The 24,136-nt window shown below is 54.9% G+C and overlaps 1 protein-coding gene across 2 annotated transcripts in view; it reads left to right on the plus strand.

Annotated features, from left to right (window-relative positions):
• Nucleotides 1-18,998, plus strand: part of ZNF423 (zinc finger protein 423) — a 399,039-nt gene extending 380,041 nt beyond the window's left edge. For both annotated transcript variants that reach the window (XM_058674445.1, XM_058674443.1), the window contains exon 8: nt 18,273-18,998. In XM_058674445.1, the coding sequence (XP_058530428.1) occupies nt 18,273-18,302 (30 nt within the window). In that variant the 3' untranslated portion in view covers nt 18,303-18,998. The remainder of the gene's footprint in view (nt 1-18,272) is intronic.
• The last annotated feature ends 5,138 nt before the right edge of the window (nt 18,999-24,136 follow it).

A 24,136-nucleotide genomic window follows, 5' to 3' on the forward strand; every position in this document is an offset into this window, starting at 1 on the left:
CTTCGACCTGGTGATCGGCACACACAGTGTGTATATTTTGCATTCTGGCTGCTAGCATTGACTTCTCAGATAGTTTGAGGGTCGGATGGCTTCTTTTTTTTTTTTTTTTAAGATTTATTTATTCTTATTGGAAAGGTGGAGATACAGAGAGGAGAGACAGAGAGGAAGATCTGTCTGATGGTTCACTCCCCAAGCTGCCGCAACGGCTGGAGCTGAACCAATCCGAAGCCAGGAGCCAGGAGCTCCTCCTGGTCTCCCACAGGAGTGCAGGGTCCCAAAGCCTTGGGCCGTCCTTGGCTGCATTCCCAAGCCCATGGGAAGCGGGGCTGCTGGGATTAGAATTGGCGCCCATATGGGATCCCGGCGCGTTCAAGGCGAGGACCTTGACTGCTATCCTGTCGCGCTGGATGCCTTCTTACGGTTCTTATCCCTTGAGATCTGCCGTGATTTCACCCAAGTTTGAGCGAGCCAGACTCAGCTGCTTCCCTCTCTGGCCCCTTATCCAGGCTGGGCATGAAGCAGACCCGGTACTGGGGCTTGGGGAGAAGCCAGCTGTCCAGAACAATTGAGTGTCCAGGACAAATGGAGTGGGGGTGTCAGTACCCACTCCCACCACCTCCCTGAATGCCACTGGCTCCCGGGCCTTTTCCCAGGAACCCTGTTTCCCCAGCTGTGCCCCAGGCTCGGTGGAGGGCAGAAAGACAGTGTGACTGGGAGTACAAAGGAGTCCTGCAAATATCAGGCAGCCCGCCTCACTTCTGCCACCTCAGGCCTCAGCAGATGAAGGCCTGGGGCCCTGTCGGCTCCTTGCCAGCGGAAATCCAACCTACCCTCCCAGCCCAGCTGTCCCTGGCTCCCCATAGGCCTCCTCCATGTCCACAGACCATGGGCATGCATTTCTTCCCTTCCTTCCTCCATCCTCTGTGTACCAGAGCAGGTGCATGCATGCTGGGCGCTGAGATCTGCAGGAGTTTAGGCTCTGTGGGAACAGGCCAGGGCCTGTCCAAATCATTGGGACAGTCTGAACACAGTCCCCATGTACACGGGTAGCAACGAAGGCTCTGAGAGGCCGAGGGACTCGCCTGGGGTCATGAGGCAGTGGCAAAGCCACACACACACAAAGCCGAACTGAACTGTCTGTAGTGCTACCTATTCAAACAGGAACCCTCCAAAGTTTCATAAAGTGCCATTTATGTGAGCTAATAGATTTAAATGAGGCCTGCGGTGCTGAACTATAAAAAGCTTTCGTTGTCAGGGGACCCAGAAACTATTTTAGTAGTTGGGCCAAGCAGGTAGCACAAGTGGCAGCAACAGGGGAGGCAAAAAGTCGGCTCCGGGGTGTGCCCAGCCAGGGATGCTGTAGGCATCTGTGTGCTCCCACGGGGTGCACTACAGACTGGAACCCGTATCCTCACACCAGAGCAAGAGGCTGGGCTGGGCTCAGACCCCAGCCAAGGAAGGACTAGCTCTAGTCCAGTGGATATGGGGGCTCCGACCCCCTGTTCCCCGATGCTGCCACCTGCCTCCCATTGTGACAATGCTGGGGCTGGCCTGGTGTTGTCACTGGGAATGGGAGCCTTGGGATGGAGAGGCATTTTTAAAGGAGGGGCTTCTGGCATGCCCAAGCCCTGGAATCTCTGCTTCCTCGTGGACAAAGCCAAGGGCTGCAGGAAGCGATTCAGGAGCCGGCCCGTGGCGGCAAAGCGGCCAGCCCGGCGTTGAGCGGGCGCATTTAAAGGATTAGCTCACGCTGTTTGCTTGTGTGTGCCTAATCATGCCGCTTCCAGCTAAATGATTACAATTGATTAAAAGCAGAGCTGAGTATTCTGACAAGCAACCAGAGCCTTTCTGATGGGGCAAGCTCAGCAATGCCAGGCTGGAGACTGGGACTCCGCCCAGGGGTGGGGCTTCTGTGAACGAGGGGCGTGGTCTGGGCTCCACCTGGGACATTCCTCTCCTGCCCAGGCCCCAAAGATCTTGGGCTCTCCCCTTCCATTATTCACTTAACACACATATACTGAGTGCCCATTCCTGGTGCCAATCCGAGGGGCCCTGGATGAAGGTGGAAACAAGCAGATGTGGCCTCACATTCATGGTGATAGAATACTTGTGTGACAGAGAGTGGAGTGAGTGTGTGTGTGTAGGATGGGGGCAGAGGAGAGAACATTAGAGATTGGTTCAGCTGAGGAGGGAAAGTTGGCATCGTGGCTGAGTTAGGAACATTGAGAAGCAACCCCTGGAGTGGGGAGATGACTGTGGGATCCTGCAGGGACAGGAAGCGCCCGGGCAGAGGCCCTGAGGCACAGTGTTGGGAGTTCAAAAACCAAGAAAGAGGGTAGCGAGGTTGGAGGGCAGCCAGCAAAGGAGGTGGCTGCTGCCTCCTCGCCCCTTCCCCTCCTCCTGGGTTGGCCTTGCCTTGTCTGCTCAGAAGGGGAGACAGGTCAGGGGGAGTACCTGCTCGATGTTGCGCTTAAACATCCTTCCTTCCACTTAAGGAGAAGCTCTCCCCGATTCTCTGTTCTTAGGGTAACCTTCAATCGCTTTGTAGTTCGTAAGTAACTAGGTATGCACCGACCTTCTCACTCAAATGTGAGTTTGTGGAAGGTAAAGTCTCCCTCTTCATGCCTGCAGTCCATCCCTCTGTCCCTCCATCCATCCCTCCATCTACGCATTCATCCATCCACTTCCCCATCTGTCCATCCATTCACCCATCCAGCATCCACCATTTTCCAACCATTCATCCATCCAACCCCCATGCATCCATCCGCCATCTATCCATCGATTCATGCACTTACCCACCCATCCATTATTATGTCTTACCATATTGTTTCGAGCCCCTGCAAAGTAGAAAAAAGAGCAGATAACAAAAGAGGAATGGAAAGAGGGTGCAGCCTGCATGCAGACTCTGGGAGACCATTTTTAAATTCTTGGCCCTTAGAAGATGAGTAACTGAGGAAACACTTCCATTACCTCGTTGCCAGATCCAGCCAGTCAATTAAACTAATAATAATTAAACATTAAAAGTGCTTTAGGCACATCCTTAGCATTTGACTCTTTGGCCATGCTTTCCGTGAGCAGCAGCGTCTTTCTTCTTTCTGCTTTGTTGACGGCCCAGGCCTCACCACCCCATTGGCCACAGGAAGAGCAAGGCCTCTGGGCTTCACCTGGGTGTAAGACAGGGAGGGTGCCTGGGGATGCAGCTGAATTCTGGACAGTGAAACCCCAGTGCCTGCCCAGGAACCAGCCTCCAGGAAGGCTGAGGACTCGCCTGGCTGCTCTTCTCCCCTGATACCTCTCTGGGCTCAGCGTCCTAATCTGTGCAGTGGGGCCTGGGATGGTTGGGAAGATCAAGAGCTCATGGGTGAGGACAGTTGTGGTGCATCTCCGGCATGACCCTTTGGTGTCTCCTGCTTCCACTTCCGCGAGGAAGACCTTAGCCCAACCTGATTCTGTTACCTGGTGTGGCAGTGCCACGCCCATGCTATGGAACCTATGGCCTGGCTGTAAGTCCCACCCTGTCCCAAATGAGCAAGTCACAGAGCAGATAGGGGATCTGAAAAGGCCTCAAGGTCAGGGTGTGATGCAGAGGCAAGGCTTGGTCCATCAGCCATCATCACCCACTCTTGTCGTCATGACCATGGGCTTGCGGTTCGGTCCTTCTCTCAGTCAGCCTTAGTGATGTGTTCAGTCTAGTCCCATGTTTACTGAGCACCTGTTATGTAACAGATGTGTTCAGGTGCTGGGGACAGACAGAGGCCTGGATGGAGTATATTGGGAAGGACAACAGTAAATTATACAGTAAACATAAGTGCATCAAGATTTATGACATGTTTATGAGACATAATGATGTATCGTGGTATGGTATAGCACAGTATCACTCTCATGGTATAATATAGCATCTCTCTCATGTAGCATAGTGGAGTTAGTATCACTATAATATAGCAGAGCATAGTATCATTATCCTATAATATAGTGCTGTATGGTGTTGTAGAATAGAGGACAGTATTACTGTCATCACTAAAGCATAGTGTGGTTCACTATTACATGGGATAGCATCGCTAGAGTACAATATAGTATAATAGAGTATAATATGATACAGTATGGAATTGCTTAGTTAATGTAGCCTAGCATCACTAGCATGTAGTGAATTATAGCATCACTAAAGTGCAGGATAGTGTTGCGTAGTGAAGTAGAGCACAGTGTCACTAGCTTATAGCATAGCATCACTCAGGAGCAGTATCATGTAGTATCACGTACTATCAATCACGTACAGGTCCAGTATCCTCAATCTGTAAATCTGAGTTCTAAAATGCCTCACTGTTCAAAACATTTGGAGCAGTTAGGTGACACCAAGAGGGGAAATGCCACCCCTACTGAACTCTGTTGCATGCACAGCATTATGCACATATATGCTCTATGTCGGGTATGCATGAAACATAAAGGAAAGTTGTATTTCATTTCTTGAGACTCCATCTCCAGGATAGCTCATGACGCGGAGCAAATGTTTCCACATCTGCAAAAATGCAGCACACTTAGGTCCCAGGCACTTGGGATGAAGGCTGTTCTACTTGGGCTCAGCGTAACAGATTAGACAACCCCACACAGCAGGGTCATCTCAGGACCTGGGCCCTGCTCACTGAGAGTGACCGGCTTACTGACCGTGTCTCTGTGTTGGGATAAGACCAAAAGGCGAGTGAGCGTTGACCATGCTCCTGGTCTTCACAAGCCAGAGGACCCAGATGCCTTGCCCCACTGTGCTACTCAGCAGCTCCTCCGAGTGTCCAGCTCCAGACAGCATTCCGCAGGACACATCCCCTTCAGGCCTTGCACATAGATGGATGCTCTGGGGAAACTGAGGCCGCCTGCTCACACCATTGCTGTGGGTCGAGCTTTGAGACCATGCAGCCTGACACCAGTGCCTGCGTCCTCCCTCAGGCTCAGCGTGGGCTTCATCACCCAATGGGGACAGCTCCAGAGAGCCCTGCAGCCACCGTGCACAGTGGGCAGGCGTGAAGCCAGCAGAGGGGAGCAGCGGGGGTTGGGGGGCAGAGGCTCAGGGGTGGGAGGGTGGCCCTGAGGAGAAGGGGCATCTGGAAGGGGTTATGGAGGCAGAAGGCTGAGCTCGGCTGTGCTCAGATGCCCTTCTGAGCCCCGGGGATCAGCCTGCTTGAGCAGCGAAGTGTGTCGAGGCCCAGATGGGGACAAGTGGGAGGGGGCCACCCTGCCGAGGTCCAGCTTTGGGCAGAAATGGCCCTTGGCCTTGGCCTCGGGCAACCCGTCTGCCCGGTGGAGCCTGTCATTCACGCCCTGGGGCAGAAGGCCAACCAACTTGAGTGGGGCACGACGCCATGGCAACAGATGGGCACAGGGGAGCTGCCAGGGGCTGCCAGGAGCTCGAGGCTGCGGCCACCGTGTGTACCATGAGCCCAGCCCCTTCCCAGTCAGAACCAAATGCCTTCAGTTTCTTGGGAACAATGGTTCAGCACCTGCCGGGGTTTGTCCTGCATACAGCGCTTGCCAATGCTGCCTTATACAAAGACGTAGCTAGATGTACGGGGAAGACCCTGCCCTAGGGCAAAGAGGCATGGCTCTGGGGTGAGGGGTGCTTCTTACCATCTGCAAGACCCTCTCGGTGACTCACAGATGCCACTCCTGTGAAGTTACTATACAGGTGCCCCAAGTTCATGAGTAGCCGAGCAAAGGTTTGGCTGCCTTGAGGGCTGGGGGAAGGGCCCACCACAGGGGCAGGGTCTGCAGCAGCATCTTCTGATGGAAGGGACCAGTTCTGAAAGGCCACTTGCTTGATGCCAGGTCGCACAGCTGGTAAGTGCAGAGCTGAACTTGCAGGCCTGGTGGTGAGAGGCAAGGAGGAGGTAGGTGCAGAGTGACAGTAACAATACCCGGAACATGTGGAGTGTCCTGCTCTGTCTTCAAATGTTGTCATTGTCCCCATGGTACAGATGGGGAGGCAATGGCCCAGCTAGGACTCAAACCCAAGCAGCCTGAGCTACCAGCTGTGGCAGAAGCATGGGCTTTTTGGCGTGGCTAACTCCTGCGTGTTAAACCCGATTCATGATATAGCAGACTGTCTCTCCAATGTGGTAGGAGTGGGGCGGGCTCCCTCCTGCCAGGATGCTGGGATCTGGCAGGGTGGGGGTGGGGTTCCCGGCCCCCAGCAATGGAGAGATGAGGCCAGGGTGCTCGGCTTGGGCTCTTTGGTGGAGAAGGAACAATTACTAATGACATTTAGAGAGAAATTACTGATGAGAAATGCAAGTTGGCATTTCAGGAGCGCCAGTCAGCAGCCGCCCGTCAACACTCACCGGAGAGGCGGGGGGTGGGGCTGGCACAGAGGCAAGGGGGAGGAGACAGCAGAAAATTAATTTTGCTTTGTCAATAATGCACACGGCTCTCCTCAGTGCTTCTAAAGTTGAGACAGAATCCAACAGGGACTGGCTGGGACTAGTCCGGACTGTCGTGAGGTCCCCTGGGTAGGCTGTGTGATGGGTGAGGCAGATGATCATGTCATCATTGTTGTCTCCTTGATAAGCTCCCAGGGACAGCCAGTGGGGGGACATCAAGAGAGAAGGAGATAGTGGGGATGGAACCAGGCCAGAAAGTTTCAGACATGGCCTTGATTTCCTCATATGGAAAATGGGTGCAACTGGGAGATGTATGGGTAATAGTTGAGAAGTTCGTGGCCTTTCTGGCACACAGCAGGAACTCGACATGTAATTGTGACAGCTGTTAGCTGTACTTATTAGACATATTGCAAGATACATAGCTTCTCTTCTATTAACCTGGAATACATTATCTGCATGCCATCATTTAGCTGGTCCCATTTCTTGGTTCCTTGGGACACATCAAATGCTGGAGCATCTTGTATCTTTGGGGTCTTAGAATAAATCAAATACAGAATTGTTGGGGAATACTCATGACAAGTATGAGGAGGAAGCAAGGTGCTACAGGTGGTCTCCAGTAGGTTGAGGAAGCATGCCAGACCCTTCCTTCCCAGTTTGATCCACCTGCCTTCTGGCCTAGGGAGGAGAGCAGAACACCCAGGGGACAGTCACCATGGCAGTAACATCACACGTTTTTACAGAATGGCAGGTGCAACAGCTCACGACTCAAGGACCAGGGGCCGCGCAACTTTTGAATGACTGCCTATATTTCAAAACAGGGAGGTTTCCTGTAATGGCTACTATTTATCCAAGGGTTATTAAGCACCGGACATGGTTCTTAGCATTTAGTCCTCACAGTGTCTGGCATTAGTGGAAGGTACTTGAAGCCCACACGGCTGGCCTTTTGACCACCCTTCAGTGCCTGGATTTCTGGTCTTGTTTACACATCACCCCTGGCATCCTTAACCAGCCCCATAGGGTCAGCTGCCCCCTTTGGAGATGGGACGTGTGTTTCCCAGGTCAAAAGAGTCTGTTTACTGGGCATGTTGCCCACCTGGAGTCAGGGTTGCTGGCTGTTGAAACACTAACCAGTTGGTGAATCTTATCTCCCTGGGGCTCAACAGCTTAAGGCTCCAAGAAGTTGTCTCTACTCTGACCATTTTGCAGACCTGAAATTTGAGGTTGAGCACTGGAGATTCAAGTAGGAGCCTGACGGAGAGAGGCGGGTCTCCTGATGACCGCCTGCATTTGAGTTTGAGTGCTTTGAACAGGGATGACAAACGCCCCAATTCTGTGAGGGGTGCCCTTGACCTTCTCCAAAGTCAGACCTGAACACATGGTCTGGAAAGCTGCTGGCGCGGCCTGGAGTTGTTAGTTATGAAGATTTTAAGCTTCTGCATCACGTTTGCTTTTAAAACCTTCTGTACTTGCTACCGGATCTGAAACTCCTAACAAGACCGTGAGGTAGGTGTAGGCTTTTCCCATAGGTCAATAGGCACGTAGCGAAGTGGAGTGACTTGCCTTGGGTCGCAGAGATAGGCAGTGGCTAAGGTGAGACTTGAACTCCAAAGCCTTATTCTCTTTTTACCTGTCTACCCCCTTCTACTCACTTATTTATCCGCACCAGCCAGCTTTCCTCCTACCCATCCTTCATCCACCATCCATCTTTCCGTCCATCCACCTGTTCATCAATACTGAGGATGTCAGGTACATGCTAAGAGCTGGAGCTTCCTCCAGGTCTCTCACGCGGGTACAGGGTCCCAAGGGTCTGGGCCATCCTCTGCTTTTCTAGTCCGCTCTGTCCAGGGAGCCTGCGGCCTTGTAGCTGGGGGAGGAGGAGCCTTGTCAGCCAGGGGCTAGGCTTGTGGGCCACAGGAACCTTCTGGAGAGGATGCTGGGCTGTGTGTTTGGGGCACACTGCCCTATATCTGTCGGGGCAGCTGTCCATCTGCAGGGTTTGATTTCCTGGGAGGTGTGCAGGAGCAGGGATGTCTTCATTTGTGCAGCAACCTGGAGGAAAGTAGAAACAGGTGTGGTTAGAGTTCTCAGGCCCCAGAACATCCGAATAACCAATTCATTCATGACCACGTGGCTCAGAGTTGGCGGTGCCACCCTCATCTCGAGTAGCCGACCCAGCTGCTGGCTGTTTGTCCTGATTTTTTGTTTGTGAAACGTGCTGAGCCCGTGTCAAGCTGGGTTTGCTCATACCGTTATGATCAAAGAGTTCCAGTTCTGCAGGCCTTCGGAGTTTTTTTTTGTCCTCAGCCTGGTGCTGGGAGCCACACACAGGTCGTAGTGGCAGCTTGGGCTACTGCTGGAACTGAAGAGGGGCTCGTGACCAACGCCAATCACAGACTGGCCAGTTGCATGTCGTCCACTGGAGTCTGCAGCTCCTTGTCATCCAGTCCAGGACTCCCTGAGCCGCGATGGTGTGTGGGGCTTCCAGCCCTGGAACCAGAGGTGGCCACCTGGCTACTGGTGCAAATACGCCCCACCCTCCAACCTGCCCTACTGTTCAGGTAGCACCCTACCCATTCTGTGTCTTGTTTTGTTTTCAAGATTTTTTAAAATTGCAAAGTCAGATATACAGAGAGGAGACACAGAGAGAAAAATCTTCCGTCCGATGATTCACTCCCTAAGTGACTGCAACAGCCGGTGCTACGCCAATCCGAAGCCAGGAGCCAGGAACTTCCTCCAGGTCTCCCACGCAGGTGCAGGGTCCCAAGGCTTTGGGCCATCCTCGACTGCTTTCCCAGACCACAAGCAGAAAGCTGGATGGGAAGCGGGGCTGCCGGGATTAGAGGCAGTGTCCATGTGGGGTCCTGGCACATTCAAAGCAAGGACTTTAGCTTAGCTGCTAGGCCACCGTGCTGGGCCCCATTCTATGAAAATTTATTTATATATGTGAAAATCACAGTGATAGAGAGAAGGAGATGACACACAGAGAGATCTTCCATCTTCTGGTTCACTCTTCAAATGAGCACATGGCCAGGGCTGGGCCAGGCTGAAGCCAGGAGCTTCTTTTGGGTCTCCCACATGGGTGCAGGAGCCCAAGGACATGAAGCCTCTCTCTGCTGTTTTCCTAGGTACATTAGCAGGGAAGTGGAGCAGCCAGGACTCCACCTAGTGCCCACATAGGATGCCACTGTATCACAGTGCTGGCTCTCACGTTGTGTTTTTAAAAGATTTATTTATATATGTGAGAAGTATAATGACAGAGTTAGAGAGAGAGAGAGAGAGAGGACAAAGAAAGATCTTGCAACAACTGGTTCACCCCCAGAATGGCCACAAGAGACTAGGCTGAGAAGGCTCGAGCCAGGAGCTAGGGACTCCATCTGGATCTCCCACGTAGGTGATAGGGGTCCACTTAGCTGCTTTCCCAGGCACATTAGCAGGGAGCTAGATCAGAAACAGAGCAGCTGGGACTTGAAGCTGGTGCTCCAGTAGGGGATACTAGCATGGCAAGTGGTGGCTTCAGCGACTCTGGTGCAACATTGCCATCCCTCCACGTCGATTTTGTTATGGTAAAATACGCATAACATGAAACGTGCACCATAGCCAGGTTAAGCCTTTAGCTGGGTGGCATCTGGTACAGGTAGGCTATTGTCCAGCCGTCGCCCCACTCACCTCCAGAAACTTTTCATCTTTCTAGTTCCCTGCTCTCCACTTCCCCAGCCCGTGGAAGCTACCAGGCTCACCTTTCAGCTTCACCTGAGAGGGCCCGAGTGCACCTGCTGTTACCTCTTGAGAACATTCCCAGCACTTTTAAGGAAAGTTTAGTGTCAGGCTCTGGGCTGGCCTGGAGGAGGGACTGTTGCCCACTTCTGTCCCCTCTCTCCTCTCTGTCTCTGTGATGGGAGCTTGACTGCTCCTGCAGGTGGGCATCTCAGAAACTCCTTGGGTCTTTAGCAAGTGCAGGCTCTGAGCCAACACCGTGGGGGCAGAACAGGGGAAGGAGATGAGGCTTCTGACTCCTGGACAGAGAGGGAGTGATCCCAGACGCAGGAGGAACATCTGGACCATAGTCGGGGGCTGGGTGGGTGCTGTACAAGGGGCACAGCCTGGATTGTGCTGCTCCCCAGAAGTTGATTTTATTTTGGCTTCCTTTCATCAGGAAGGGGTCTTCAGTAGGGTCTCCAGGATTCCTGGGAGGCATGGGCTGTTGGGGAAGACCCAGCGCCAGCGTAACCACTCTAAGCCCTGACCCACTTTGTAGCATGCTGTGAATACAAGGAGTGTGGGGGGAGGAAGCTGTGGGATGAGAGCGATCACATGAGTGTGGCGGGAGGGTGCCCGTGTGCACACCTGTGGACAGTAGGAGCTGGCCTCCGCCCACTGCTTTCACTGCTGGTCTCATCCAGTCTGGCTCCCTCCTTCCTTCTCCCCCATGGGATACCACGGCACGTGGATGGCAGGGCTCTGAAGTCCCTAGACATCCAAGAGTGTCCCAGGAGAGTCGTGACCCAGGCAACGTGGTGCTGGTTCCCTCAAGTAGCAATGCCACCAGCCCCTGAGACCGCTCTCGGGGGCTGCTGGTCAAGCTTGCCGGCGCCTAGTACGCTGCAGGAACTCTCAGACCAGCTGTGCGAGCCTTGCCCACTGGGCAGCAGTGCCCAGGACACACAGGTAGTTCTGGCCTCAGTGCAGCTTCTACCCTCCGCATGTCCTACACACACACACACCTCTCCCCGCCCCCAGACTGCTGGCTCCGGCTTGTGCTTGAGCATACTGCACCCTTTGATGTAGGCCTGCCTTCCTGCACTGCACCTAACCCAACTGCAAACCCAAGGAGACGCCAGACCCCTCAGCTCTAGGTCCCCATGCAGCCCCCTAGTCCTCATGGTCCCAGGAGTCCTGCCTGTCACAGACAGGCCTCGTGGATTGCACCACATCTTGCCTTTCTGTGACCTTGAGGCGCACTGAGTTTGTGCCCCATTCCCCTTGCTACACCGCTTTCATCTTGCGTGGTGTAACTCTTTGGGGCAGGAACTGAGCCTTTCTCGTGTCCTTGGGAGCCACGTCCCATGGAGCTGAATGCCAGTGGAACCCGATCTTGTTAGGGGCCCGGCCTCGCTCTCTGTGAGGGAAGGGTACTACCGTGCTGATTCCTGTTTGAGTCCATGCAGGTGCCCGACTAGTGTGGTTAGAGTGGACTCGGCTGTGACTCACGAGGAGGGGTTCACAGATATGAGCACGTGGTCACCTGGCAATACTACACCTAGGGACCGCGCGTCATAGCCCCCACCTTTCTCCACAGCCACAGCAGCTTGTGAACAGACGTGGCCTCTGGTGCCAGGAGGGGCAGAGCCACAAACAGCCCAGGAGACACTCGCTGCTCCTTTGCTCATGACTTCAGCCACAGGTCTTACCCTGGCCTTGGCTCCCTGGCCTGGCACCCAAGCCTCACCCTGGCCCACACATGCCCACAGCTCTCTGCCTACCAGCAGTGCACAGAGGTCATTGCAGGTCTCCAAGCCAGCAGCCCCTCCAGGCAGGTTTTGGAAACTCCTTTGCTTTTTTGGGTGACTGGATGGGAACCTGTGTGCACACTGGGCACCCCATGCCAGGCTCTGGCTCCCCCTAATACCCTTCTCTGCTGGGGTTTGTGTCCAAAGCACAGCAGCCCCGGACTGGCCGCCTTGCAGATTTCCTGGATCCTCCGAATGAAAGGAACATGGGTCAGGGGCCGTATGGATGCGGCTTCCGCTCGTCCACCCGGCCCTGGTGACTCCTGGGTCCCTGAGTCGGCCTCTGGCTCTGGTTCCACCACGGAGCAGCAGCCCCCAGCCCCCAAGCTCCCTGGAAGTCGGGCCCTGCCTGCCCCACCTCAGATGGACTGAGGCCATCCCAGGAGAGTAAGCGTCTGTGTCTGGCAGAGCGTGGCGACGCTCACTTCCTGCTGCTTGGAGTGGCAGACAACAGGCTGCAGTGCTGTCTGGGAGTGTCGCGCGTGTCTCCTGAATGCACAGAAACTGCTATGCTCTGTGTGCGTGGCTGGACGTTCCGGGGCTGTGTCCCCAGGACAGGGGTCATCAGCTTCATTCTAATGTCAGAAATGGGCGCTGTCACCAGCATGCCAGCCAACCCCCTGTGCCCTCTGTATACACAGGCCAGCAGCTGGCTCACCGGCTTGGGGGTGTGCATCCGTGCCCTAGCCTTGGTGCCCTCCCCCCCCCGGCTGCATCACCGGGCTGCGTTTAGGGGAACCTGGGCCATCACTCACTCCTAATTTTAATGATGTGCATTAGCTAAACTGTGTTCTGAGTATTCATTCAGCGCCGTTGACGGCGTGCTCTCGAGTGCGCTTACCGTTTGTCAGAAGTGCAAACTAGCGAACATACGAGCCTGTAAGACAGGCCATCTGTTCGTCTTAGACCCTTGGACGATTGTCAAGCGCTTCTAAAAATAAGTGCTCACAAGCAGAGAGGGGCTGCCCAGGTGAGGCATGCAGAAAGGGGAGCAGGGCTGCCCACATCGGTCCCCTCTGCACAGGGGGAGATGGTGTGTGTGTGTGTGTGTGTGTGTGTGTGTTGGGGAGCAGCCTTCTGGAGGGAGCAGGGGACAGGGCGCAGGGGGAGATGCAAAGAGCAGGAGGCTTTGCTGATTCACCTGTTTGCTGGAGGCGGGAGCCTCTCCCTGTGTCTTGCCTCTTGTGTAACTCCACAGCTCAAATACCTTCGATGGCTCCCCATGGCCCAGATTTAAGGGCAAGCTGCCTCGTCTGGCATCCAGGAGCCTCATCAATAAAGCCCCTGCCTTCCTTCCCAGGCTGGTCTCCATGGCCCACACCCTGTGCCTCTGCCAAGCTGAAGCACTCATTGTTCCCCCAACATATGCTGCACTTTTCACATTTCACAGACAGGGCTGGGCCATGGCGAGTGGGGGGTGGGCAAACAGGCTGTGTATGCAGATCCTGCTCTTTGCTGTAGGATCCGAAATGCCCAGGGCCTCAGTTTTCCCATCTGTAAAATAGGAAGAAAAACAGTGTTGAACCTCAAGGGTCATGATGAGGCTTTGCTGAGTGTGTTGTGGAATCAGTGCCCTCCCTCCTTGTACACACACACACACACACACACACAGAGGGCTTACCCATACCCAGGCTCCTGGAAGGCCAGCTTCTGCCTGAAGCTGAAGTTCTGTGTCTGTGACTTCACACTAGCTCTGACATAGCCAGACAAGGAGCAGCGTATGCCTTGCTCCATCTCCTGCCTGCTGCTGTGTCACCCACACAGCTCCACCACGGCTCCAGACCCTTACCTCTCAGCTGGAGATGGGATCTGTCCATGGTTAAGGCAGCTTCTTGGCTTTGGTTTGATGATTGTTTCAAAGGTAGCCTTGCAAAAGCCATTGTGACTTGAGCCGCCAGGTTGGGGCTCAAGGTGAAGGCCAGGTGGACCCTGCAGGCTGTCTCTGGAGATAAAGGAGGCGCTAGTGCGGGCGTGGATGAGTGCGTGCCTTCCCCAGCCACCCCGGGGGGGGGGGTGACTCCTTCAGGCTCCTCCCCCCACAACCCAGCAGCAGTGACTTGAAGTGCAGAGGGTGTAGCCAGGTGGGGTGGGGAGCATGAGGCTAACTCAGCAGCACTCCCGAGGGGGCACCAGCCCTGGCACAGGAAGGGAGGGCCCCTGTGCCTGGGCTGCTCATCCTCTGCCAAGACCCCCTCCTAGGAGCAGCACCAAAGCGGCACACAGCCCCTTCTCTGAACAGAAACACTGGGACGGGCACCTCCATGGAACTCTCTAGAGCAGGCCTGAGATGCATACTGTCTCCCCAGTTCTCCAGGTATTCTAGGAAGAGGCTCCCCTCCTAGCCCTGAAACCCAGAGGTCGGGAACGTGCCTGAGGCCACATGGCTAGGACGGGACAGCTTGAATTCCAGGGCAGTGGCTGTGCCATGAATACCTGCTCAGGACCATGTGACAGATCACACCGAGACAGATATCAGGACACTGGAGGGGGGTGGGGGTGGGGGGAGGTGGGGGGAGCTCCTGACAGCCCCCCTGCCACGCAGGGAAATCCTCTCCTGGCAGGTGCAGCCAGGTCTCCAGCTGCTCTGCGGCAACAGGCAGCCAGCATGGTTAAGCACCTCCAGTCTTCCCCAACATGGCATTGTGGTAGGCAAATGTCAAAGGAAGGACCCAGCAGGGCCCAGATCGTGGGACACATAGGACTGACACCTTGAGAAGCCAGCCAAGCTTCTAACCAGGGAGGGGCACATGGTGCTGGTGTGGGCGACGGGCTGGTGGGACATGGAGGTGAGGTTGAGCAAGGGGTTTTGTCCCCAGAATTGGAGCCCAGCTGAACCCCCGAGTGACTCCTGGGTCCATGTGTCACGGTACAGCCATCTTGTGTTGTGCACCTGCCCTGCTCCCACTGTGCCCATCCCATTAGTCTGCACAGCATTCAAGATCAGCATCATTTTGCTGCCTAATTCCACACCATAAATGCAATGGCCATCCCCCAAGCAGAGCTTTGGTGAAGTTCCAGTGCATGAATGAATGAATGAATGAATGACCCTATAAAGGAACGCTGGGTGTCTTCCCCTCCGGACACTGTGGGCAGGACAGGGCTGGCACCCTCAGGCAGCGCTCCTCTTCTGGGTTTCAGCGGGGCCCCTGTGCCCCCTTGCCCATGTCTACATCATGTCCCTGGGACAGACAGCCTTGTGTGCCAGGTGAAGGCTCCTGAGACACAGGCACCACCGACACACACGTGCCAGCATGTATTCTGCTGAGCGATGGATGGGGCCACCCGCCCTCGCCACCCAGCCCCTCCAGCCTCCCGTTTTATTTCCCTCACCTGCGCCTCTGCCCCACACCTGCGTCTCCCTGGCAGGCAGAGGCCACCGTGGCTGCCAGGCCTGCCCCCAGGCTCCCAGGCACATCTCAGCCCGTCGTGGTCCCAGCCCACAGCACACACATGCTGTGTCCCCACCGCCACTTCCCCCAGGCCTTCGTGGTGCTGGGAAGTGTTCATCTGCAGGGTCGGCCAGCAGTGGCAGCGGCGGCTTTCACAAACGATTTTCTCTCTCCTCGGAAGGGGGCTAAATATAGCAGCGGCATAAACAGAGAAATAGACATTAAGCAGAATGCCCTTGTGAGAGACATGCCAGGCGCAAGAAACTCTTGGAGAAGGTTTGATGGGGGTGCTGGGGCCCTGGAACTTGAGCTCTCAGCCGTGGAGCTGGAACTGCAGGCTCTGTTCCAGTGCTGAGCTGTGCCAGTTGGAAGGGCCTCAGCCCAGAGCCTGGTGCTCTCCACCATCCCCTCTGCCCTTGGAGACACAGCCCTTAGCCTGGGGAGGCGCCGGCGACGTCTCAGCAACCCTCCCACACTGTGGCCTTGACCTTCCTCCCTGGCTGAGCTGTGGTCTGCACCATTAATCCCGGATATCCGAGCATCTCTGTGTCTCACTCCCCACCTCCCACACCTGCCCACTTGAGGGGGTGGGCCCAGTGGACTCCTCCCCTGCCCCTTAGCTGTGCCCAGTCCCGAGCCGAGCATTCAGCAGTGCAGAATAAATTTGGGTGCCCAGTCCTCTGGCAGCATTGAGCGTGGACACTTTTCCCTGGTTTGATTCCTGAAACACAGCTTCAGGGAAGAAAGCTCTAACCCTCTGTCTTAGAACCCTCTTGGCGAAAGTGCTTCCCTGAGTCTGACCCAAGAGCCACCTGCTGCCACTGCTTACACGAGACAGCTCACTGCTGCTCCTTACCACTGCATCGCCCTGTCCCCCACCAGTGGCCTTCATCTATCTTCCTACCCAGGAGTGCCAGGTGGGAAGTTGTGCAATGCCTGGTGACCCCTGTGTCACGTGGGCCTGTCTGTGGTATCCTGGCAGGAGGCAGCTTCATCCTCCCCAGGTTCCCCACACTCCCCCTGCCCCTGTGTGGGGGTGAGTGGGCCTCGAGGACTCTGCACTGTAGATCCCACCTCTGGCTTTGTGCTGCTGGGGAGCCAGAGCCTCGCTGGAGGGCGCTCCGTCTCTGCTGCCCAAGGTGGCCTCCAGCGGCTGCGGGATGACAAATGATGTGTCCAGAGGAGCTTGGTTGGGAGGAAGGAGAGTGGGGGTGGGAACTGAGTCAAGCATGGAGCTGGCAGGATGGCCCGTGTGGAGGCTGGCATTGGACACCTGCAGGAGAGCTTGGTTGTGCCTCCGCTGGAGGGTGGCGTTCCCATGGAAACGACTGGCATCCCATCTGTGGCCTCAGACAACCTGCTCTGTGCCTGTGGGTCCATGACGCCTCCACCAAGGTGCTGGACAGAGTTGATACTTATGCTTGGTGGAGAAGCCTGAGGATCCACGCGAGCCACGGCGTGGGATGGAGGGGTCCATTGGTTTCCAGTTGCCCAGGTCAGCTGCTCATGCCTCCTAGCCAGGTGACCTTGGGCCAGTCCGTCTCCTCAGCCTTAATCTCCTAACCTTACAGCGGACTCCCCATGTAAAGCTCCAGTGAGATGTGTGGTAGCCAGTCTGCCCAGGCACACAACAGTGCATGCTGACCACGCGCCAGTAACGTGTCTGTCCCCGGGCCCAGGGCGAGGGACACTCTGAGCTGCAAGTGTCAGTAGGCATCGCGGTGTGACCCCAGGGCACTGGGACTGCTGGCTGGAAGGGCCTGTGGCAGCACCATGGCCATGCCCACAGTGAGAAGGCGCCAAGGCTGCTGTGTCAGCGAGTGGGTGTGGCCCTACCTGGGCCCCAGGATTCTGGGTGAAGCTGCCAGTGTTCCCAGACTTGGAACCTGGGAGTTAGACAAAGCGCCTCTTCTGACCCCTGGCGGTCAGTAGCGGAGCTGCAGGCCGCTGCCTCGGGTCTGGGTGCTCACCGGCTGGGGCGGCTGGCGAGGGAGACAGGAGCACCTATAGGTGTCTGTTCCCGGGGACATCCTTGGGCCTGAACCGCCCCTAGCAAGGCCATTCTGTCCTGGCGGAGTTTGCTTCCTTCCCGCCGGGGTCACGAGGCGGCACACCACCTGAGGCTTTGATGAAATCGCTCTGATTTTGGAACGTGCATTGCTGAAAAGAAACAAACACACACACAAAAAGACTCCTGGCTCTCCGAGGCCAAATCCCGCCCCCTAGCCCCGGGCTGCTGGCTGCTGTGCAAACAGATCCACCCGGCTGGCCCAGCTCTGGCTGGCAGGAGGGCGCCAGCGCCGCGGGCTGTGGCGAGAGAAGCGTTTGGCCATGGGGCCCCAATCGGGATCCGGATTCCCTGGCGGATTTGGCCCAACTGCATGCCACCCCTGTCTTCTGATGCCCCCTCCCCTCCCGGCCGCCACCCCCCAGCCTGGCAGCCGAGGCTCCTCCCGCGCTCTTCCTGCCGGGTGACCCGTCCGCTGCCTCGGCTGCAGGCGGCACGGCTGCCCACTGCCTCCGCACGTCTGTGCCCACTCGGGTGTTTCTTGGCCGGAGAGCTGCACATCTGCTGCCTCCCTCTGCTCGGCTGAGGACCGAGGAGGGGGCCCTGAGCTGGGGGCGACAGAGGCAGAGTGGGATGGGGATGCAGAGGGGAACTGGATTGTGGTGAATTCCAGCCGCCTCCCCTCCACGGAGCTTGAGTTCCCGGACTAAGACCTGAATGGGGTGGGAGTGGGAGACAGTTTGCGGAGAGCTGAGGTTGGCAGCCACAGAAACCTGTCCCCAAGCCGGGGGCTGCGTGGTGTCTGGGCAGCTGCGCGCCCCACACCCCTACACCTCCACACCCCATCCCTGCCCCTGCCCCCAGCACTTCTTCCTCAGTACATTTGGTTTTGTAATGATTGAGGCGCTTTTCCGCAGCCCTGGGCGTCCGGGCGCCGGGTGGGAGGGCAGAGGCGGGCTCTCCATTCTTCTGCCCTCATGCGTGTCTCCTTTCTTCGCCTCTGCAGAACCACACGATGAGCCAGCACGCACAGTGAGGGACGCGCGACAGGACACCTCTCCGCAGAAGGCTTGCCGGAGACGCCGTGGGGAGGGCCATTTGAACATTACATCCAATCAAAGTGTCATTTGCAACCCAGATGTAAAACTCTAATGATTTGGCCATGAGGCGCTGCTATTATAAGCAGCTGGAAATGAATATTAATGGCAGAGATTAAAAGTATTCCATGCTCAGTATTTTTTATTGTCCTGCTATAGCTAGCGTGCTTTTAGAGTTTCCGCCACAGACGACGTTTTTAGAGTTAGGCAAACCCGCATTTTGAGCTAGCCCCCTTTGTTCCTTCATGTATTATATTGATAGTTTTTAAAAGAAAAGGGATTAGTGTGGTTTTTTTTCCCCTTTGCTTTTTTTTTTTTAATTTTTTTTCTTGTTTTTCTCTTCCCTCTCCCCGCCCCTCCCCACTCCCTCCCCTTTGGTTAACTACTTTTTAATTGCAATTCTAGGTAATTGTGCATTGTGATGTGATTGCTTGGCTATTGTCTGGATATTTCTTTTTAATTTTTTAATTAAAGACTAATGCTTTGATTGGATTTGCCAGTTCACCGGACAGTGATTAAAACTATGTAATGAATAGAATCGGTTTCAGTGCTACTGGATGGTCTGCTTTTAAATGTGACTTAATCTGACTGCAGTAACTAGTACCGTTCAATAAAGGGAATCCGTGCGAGTAGCATCCGCTGCCTGCTTGTCTCCTCCCCAGCCTCGGGGGGGTCCAGCGTGGGGCGGGGGGGGCAGCTCTCATCGCATTCAAGCTTCCCTTGGGAACAGTACACCATAGACCCTACACACACACACACACACACGCGCACGCGTGCGTGTGCATACATAGGGAAACTGAGACCCAAGGGTGCACACAGCTTTTCCAGGGCCACACCATGGAGGGATCACCTGCACACAGGTTAACCCTTACTTTGCCATGCGGGACTTGGATTCTAACTGCGGAGGAGGGAGGGGGTTAGAGGAGTGAGGGCCAGAGCTGAGAACAGAGTGTGGTGGGAGCAGCAGCCTCCCAAGGCAGAGTGGTGGCCTTAAGGGAGGCACGCAGGTACCTAGGGTACAAACCTTAAGGAAGCATCAACACCTACAAGCCTGAGGGGGCTGTCTCCTTGCACTGGGCACCCTGGCACCTCGCCCCACCTTCCTCTAGTCTTGGTAGCATCCTAGTGCCCCACCCGCACCCCAGGGCAGCCTTCATCCCCCAGCCACCTTCAGACCACCTCACACACCTCCCTGGTGCTGGTGTTTGGCCGACTGGCCAATCAGAGGCCAGAACCTGCTTGGGGAAGCCCTTCCTTGCTCATTTTTCACAAGGGGCAAGGAGAGCGGTTATTACCCTCTGCAGAGCGGAAATGAAACAGGCAGACAGATTGTACCTAATTATAATGTAATACTAAGTCACGGGCGTGGAATTTGGAACAATTAAACCCATCATCTTCTAGAAGACTCTGCTATCCAGGGACTTTCTGGTGACCTGTAGGAGTTCTCTTTTCTGCCCCCTCATGCCTTGGTAGCAAGGGCAGGCCGTGCCTTTATCTTTGTCACCTGGCTGTGGTGGGACAGTCACCCCCCGAAATCCAGGGCACTTGCCTTTTATAAGCTGAAGGCAGTGAACCCTGATTTTCAACCCCTGGAGACTTGGATGTTTGGAGGAACTGCTCAGGGTAGAACTCTAAAATATTGCCAACTCCCCCAGGAAGCTGGGGCTGGGGCGGGCCACCCTGTGTCCAGGCGTTGAGATCATCCGCAGGCCCTATGTCTCTAGGGGTTGCAGCGTCATCATCCCCAGGCCATCCCCAGCTCCGGATTTATCTTGAACCCCATGGAGCCCAGGTGAGCCCTCAGTAAGCACCAATAGAAGATTCGATTTGACGGTTGGTGGCGTAGGGCTAAATTAGTCACTGCCCCCATTAAAACTACAGCAGGGGGTTTAAGAGCTTTTCACGCCGTGTGGGAATCAGCAGCGAAGCCAGCGGATGCCTTGGTAAGGAGAGAGGCGGCCTAGGGGACCGGGAGTAATGAATGAGGTTTATGGCGATGACAAGGCAGCCAGGGAACCCCGCAGGCTCCCGCTCGCCCAGTCCCATTGTTCTCCGTTGGCTCTGCTGCGGGCCAAAGCCTTGGTAACTTCCGTTGGGGAAGGAGCTGTTGGCGGTGGACTCTAAAGCTCTTCTCGGGACTTGTGTGTTATTCTTCATCACCAGGCAATGCTGGTGTTTGGGGAAGGCTGGGCTTTGGGGAGCCACCTTCCCTGTTCAGCCGGAATCCCTTTGCCACTCAGCTGCGGGAGGGTGGGAACCACAGCTGGACCAAGAGCAGCTTGGTCTTTGCAAGGGGAAACCCGTTCTGTCTGGGGCCGCTGCGGGAGTGGCCACTTCTCTTTTGCCTTTGGCTCCCGTGAGCAGGTGAGATGGCAGACAGACGGGGCTCGATGTGGCCAGGTTTGGATGTACAAACTGTATGTTTCCAGCAGCTCTATGGGTGGAGGAAGTGTGCCCAGGCTGGGAAACGAATCAAGAGCCCCAGGCTCCAGATCCCTGCCGTTGGGTACCTGACCAGAACTTCAGAAGCAGGTGGGGGAAGAGTTGCTGCATCAAACAACATCTTCTCATGCAAAGATGGGCTACTACTGCATGTCCCCCTGGCTCTCGTCCTTCCCTAAGTGTAAGTTTTCTGGGTGAGGGAGACCCACACCTACAGGTTTGCAGTCACAGGGCCACAACTGTAACTTGTTCATTTACCCCCTGCAGCCAGTGGGTATGTCCTGCATGGGCACCCTGGGGAGGGAGGGACAGGTAGATAGATGTGGCCTGCCCTGAAGAGTCCACAATCCCGTGAACCGCTCATTCCAGAGTGGCACACAATTGTGCATGCCATGAAGGAGACCCTGACAGATACAGGGCCATGTCGGGGAACTGACTTGAGGCAGGACCCCAAGAATGAAAGGCGCTGGGCAGAGAATCATGGCCAAGGTGAGTGCACGTGCCCTGAGTAAACCCCAAGCTGGAAGTCTCTGCTTCAGACGGTTGCAACGACACTGGAGAAGTTCCGAGTCTTGTCCAAGGCCACTGGGCCATTCAGGGGCTGTCACCTGGGTGTTCCACATTGCATCTGTGGGTGGCTGAATGAAGTGACACTCTCCTCCTTCTCCTTAATACAGAAGCTGTTGTTCAACTGAGCCCAGATCCCAGAGAAACAGGGATTAGATCATGGAGCCTGTCCTTCCTGGAAGACGGGGAGGCTGTGGAGGTGCTGGTAGCCACACGGCTCTGTGCCTGGGTCGTAAACAGAGGTGATGTGTGCATACTCCAAGACTGTCCTGAAAGAGAAGAAATGATCCCATTCATTCCCACTGCTTTTTTTTTTCTTAAATGCAGAATTATTTGAAAGGCAGAGTGATAGAGAATCTTCCATTCACTGGTTCACTCCCCAAATGGCCACAACAGCAAGGGCTGGGCCAGGCCAAAGCTGGATGCCTGGAGCTCCATCCGAGTCTCCCACAGGGGTAGTAGGAGCCTAGGAACTGGAGCCATCCTCTGCTGCTCTCCCAGATGTGTCAGCCTGGAGCTGGATGGAAAGCGGAGTAACCAGGATGGGAAAGGACACTTTGATGTGGATTGCAAGTGAAGTTAAATGCATCGCCAGCCCTTTGAATCCCAGCTGCTCCACTTCCCATCCAGCTCCCTGCTTATAACCTGGAAAGCAGCAGAGGACGGCCCAAAGCCTTGGGACCCTGCAGGCACATAGGAGACCAAGAAGAAGCTGCTGGCTTTGGATCAGCTCAGTTCAACGGTTGAGGTCATTTGGGGGAGTGAACCAGCAGATGGAAGATCTTTCTCTCTGTCTATTTTTCTCTCTGCAAATCTGCAGGGTGGCACCAATGAAGCATTGGCCCTGTCTTGATTGGATATTTCACTATTTTGTTCATCATGGATTTCTTTTGTGTGTGTTAATTTGATCTTCAGAAACATGGAAATATTATTGACTTGGGTTTCGTGTCATCCATGGTCACCTCACCCTAGTTTGTTCATACTCAAACCAAATTACTCTGACTCTGCAGCTGGGTACAATGTTCTGATCATAATAGCAGGTGCCACATCCATCATTGGCAGGTGCACATGGACACTCTGATCTGGAGGACTGTGCATCAGTCATGGGAGGCCAGGTTTGGGCACTGTGGCATGACAGCAGCAGGGAGTTATGGCTTACCCACACTACCTGGCTACCCTGAATCTCCGGGGACTTCCTTCTTCCTAGTCCTTTAGCATCAGGCTCAGGGAGCTGCCACCACCATCAGTGTAATCATAAACCAAGGCAGATTGAAAGCAAGAAATTGGGAGGCTTGGGAGGGGTCTCACACAATGCTCTTGCTTGGGAGCACCCTCTTTCTCACACACACACACACACACACACACACACAACCACTTCACCTCAGCACTCAGTAGCCACCCGTCATTACCTGGCTCTGCCCCCTCACAGGGGAGCCAGCAAGGGCAGTCATGTGGTAGCCTGGAGGAAGTGGCAACCGGCAAGCACAGGCCAACTTCCCCAGAGACTTGCACAGGCTGCCTGCAGCCCCTTCCTTCCAGGGCAGAGTATGAGCCAGTAAGTCGTACCATACCCTGGGCCCTGCACAACTTCTGGAACAGGGAATTGTTCGTCAAACAGATGCAGAAATTGAGGATAAAACTGAACTGAGGGCCAGCATTGAGGCACAGAGGTGAAGTCACTGCCGGCCACCCTGCCTGGCATCCCATGCCGGCATGCTCACTTTCTGATCCAGCTCCCTGCTAAGGCTCTTGGGAACACAGCAGAAGATGGCCCACCTGTGTGGGTCCTTGCCACCCACATGGGAGACCAGGATGGAATTTCTAGCTCCTGGCTCTGGCCTGGCCAAGAGCTGACTATTGGGGCTATTTGAGGAGTGAACCAGCAAATGAAAATCTTACTCTCTCTCTCTCCTTCTGTCACTCTCCCTTTCAATGGAATGGGAATACATACATATGTGAATATTTTAAAAATAGAATTAATTATCTCCAAAGATCCATAGGAGAATATATGTGAGAGGGTTTCAAAAAGCTTAATGAAAAATATATATTAGAAAAAATATCTTGTACCCAAATTTTTACTTTTAAAAATGATTTATTTATCCATTTGAAAGGCAGAATTACAAAGAGATGGAGAGACAGAGAGAGATGTTCCATCCGCTGGTTCACTCTCCAGATGTACACAATGGGCGGCACTGGACCAGTCTAAACCAGAAGCCAGGAGCTTTCTTTGGGGTCTCCCACATGAGCGCAGGGGCCAGGCACCTGGGACATCCATTTGCTGCTGCTTTCCCACGTGCATTAGAAGAGGCAGAGCAAGGACTTGAAACAGTGGGATGCTGGGGCTTTAAGCGGCGGCTTTATACATTGCACCACAACACCAACCCCTAAACTGAGCTTTTAATTCCGTTTCTCCGTGGAAATTGTGGAGCATGGCAGGCCTGGGTTTAAATCTGCACTCCAGTATTTACTCGTGTGACCTCAGTTTGTTTCTCTGAGCCTCAATGTTTCCATAGTTAAGTTGGGAATAATATATAGTGCTTACCTCACTAGCTAGCTGGGAAATTAGAATGAGGTCAGAATGGCGACATCCCTGCCCGACATTCCAAGCGCTGTGTGTTAACTGAGTTAGTCCACACAGCATCGCAGGGGATTGCCCTAAGACTTAGATTCCTATCCTCAGCCCTCATAGGCCCCAGGGTAGGACGTGCCCTGGACCCCATAGCTGACCACCAGGGACACCTGCGCGGGCCGGGCCCGCCCCCGA

Source organism: Ochotona princeps, chromosome 16 (assembly GCF_030435755.1).
Source record: "Ochotona princeps isolate mOchPri1 chromosome 16, mOchPri1.hap1, whole genome shotgun sequence".
Lineage (NCBI taxonomy): Eukaryota > Metazoa > Chordata > Mammalia > Lagomorpha > Ochotonidae > Ochotona > Ochotona princeps.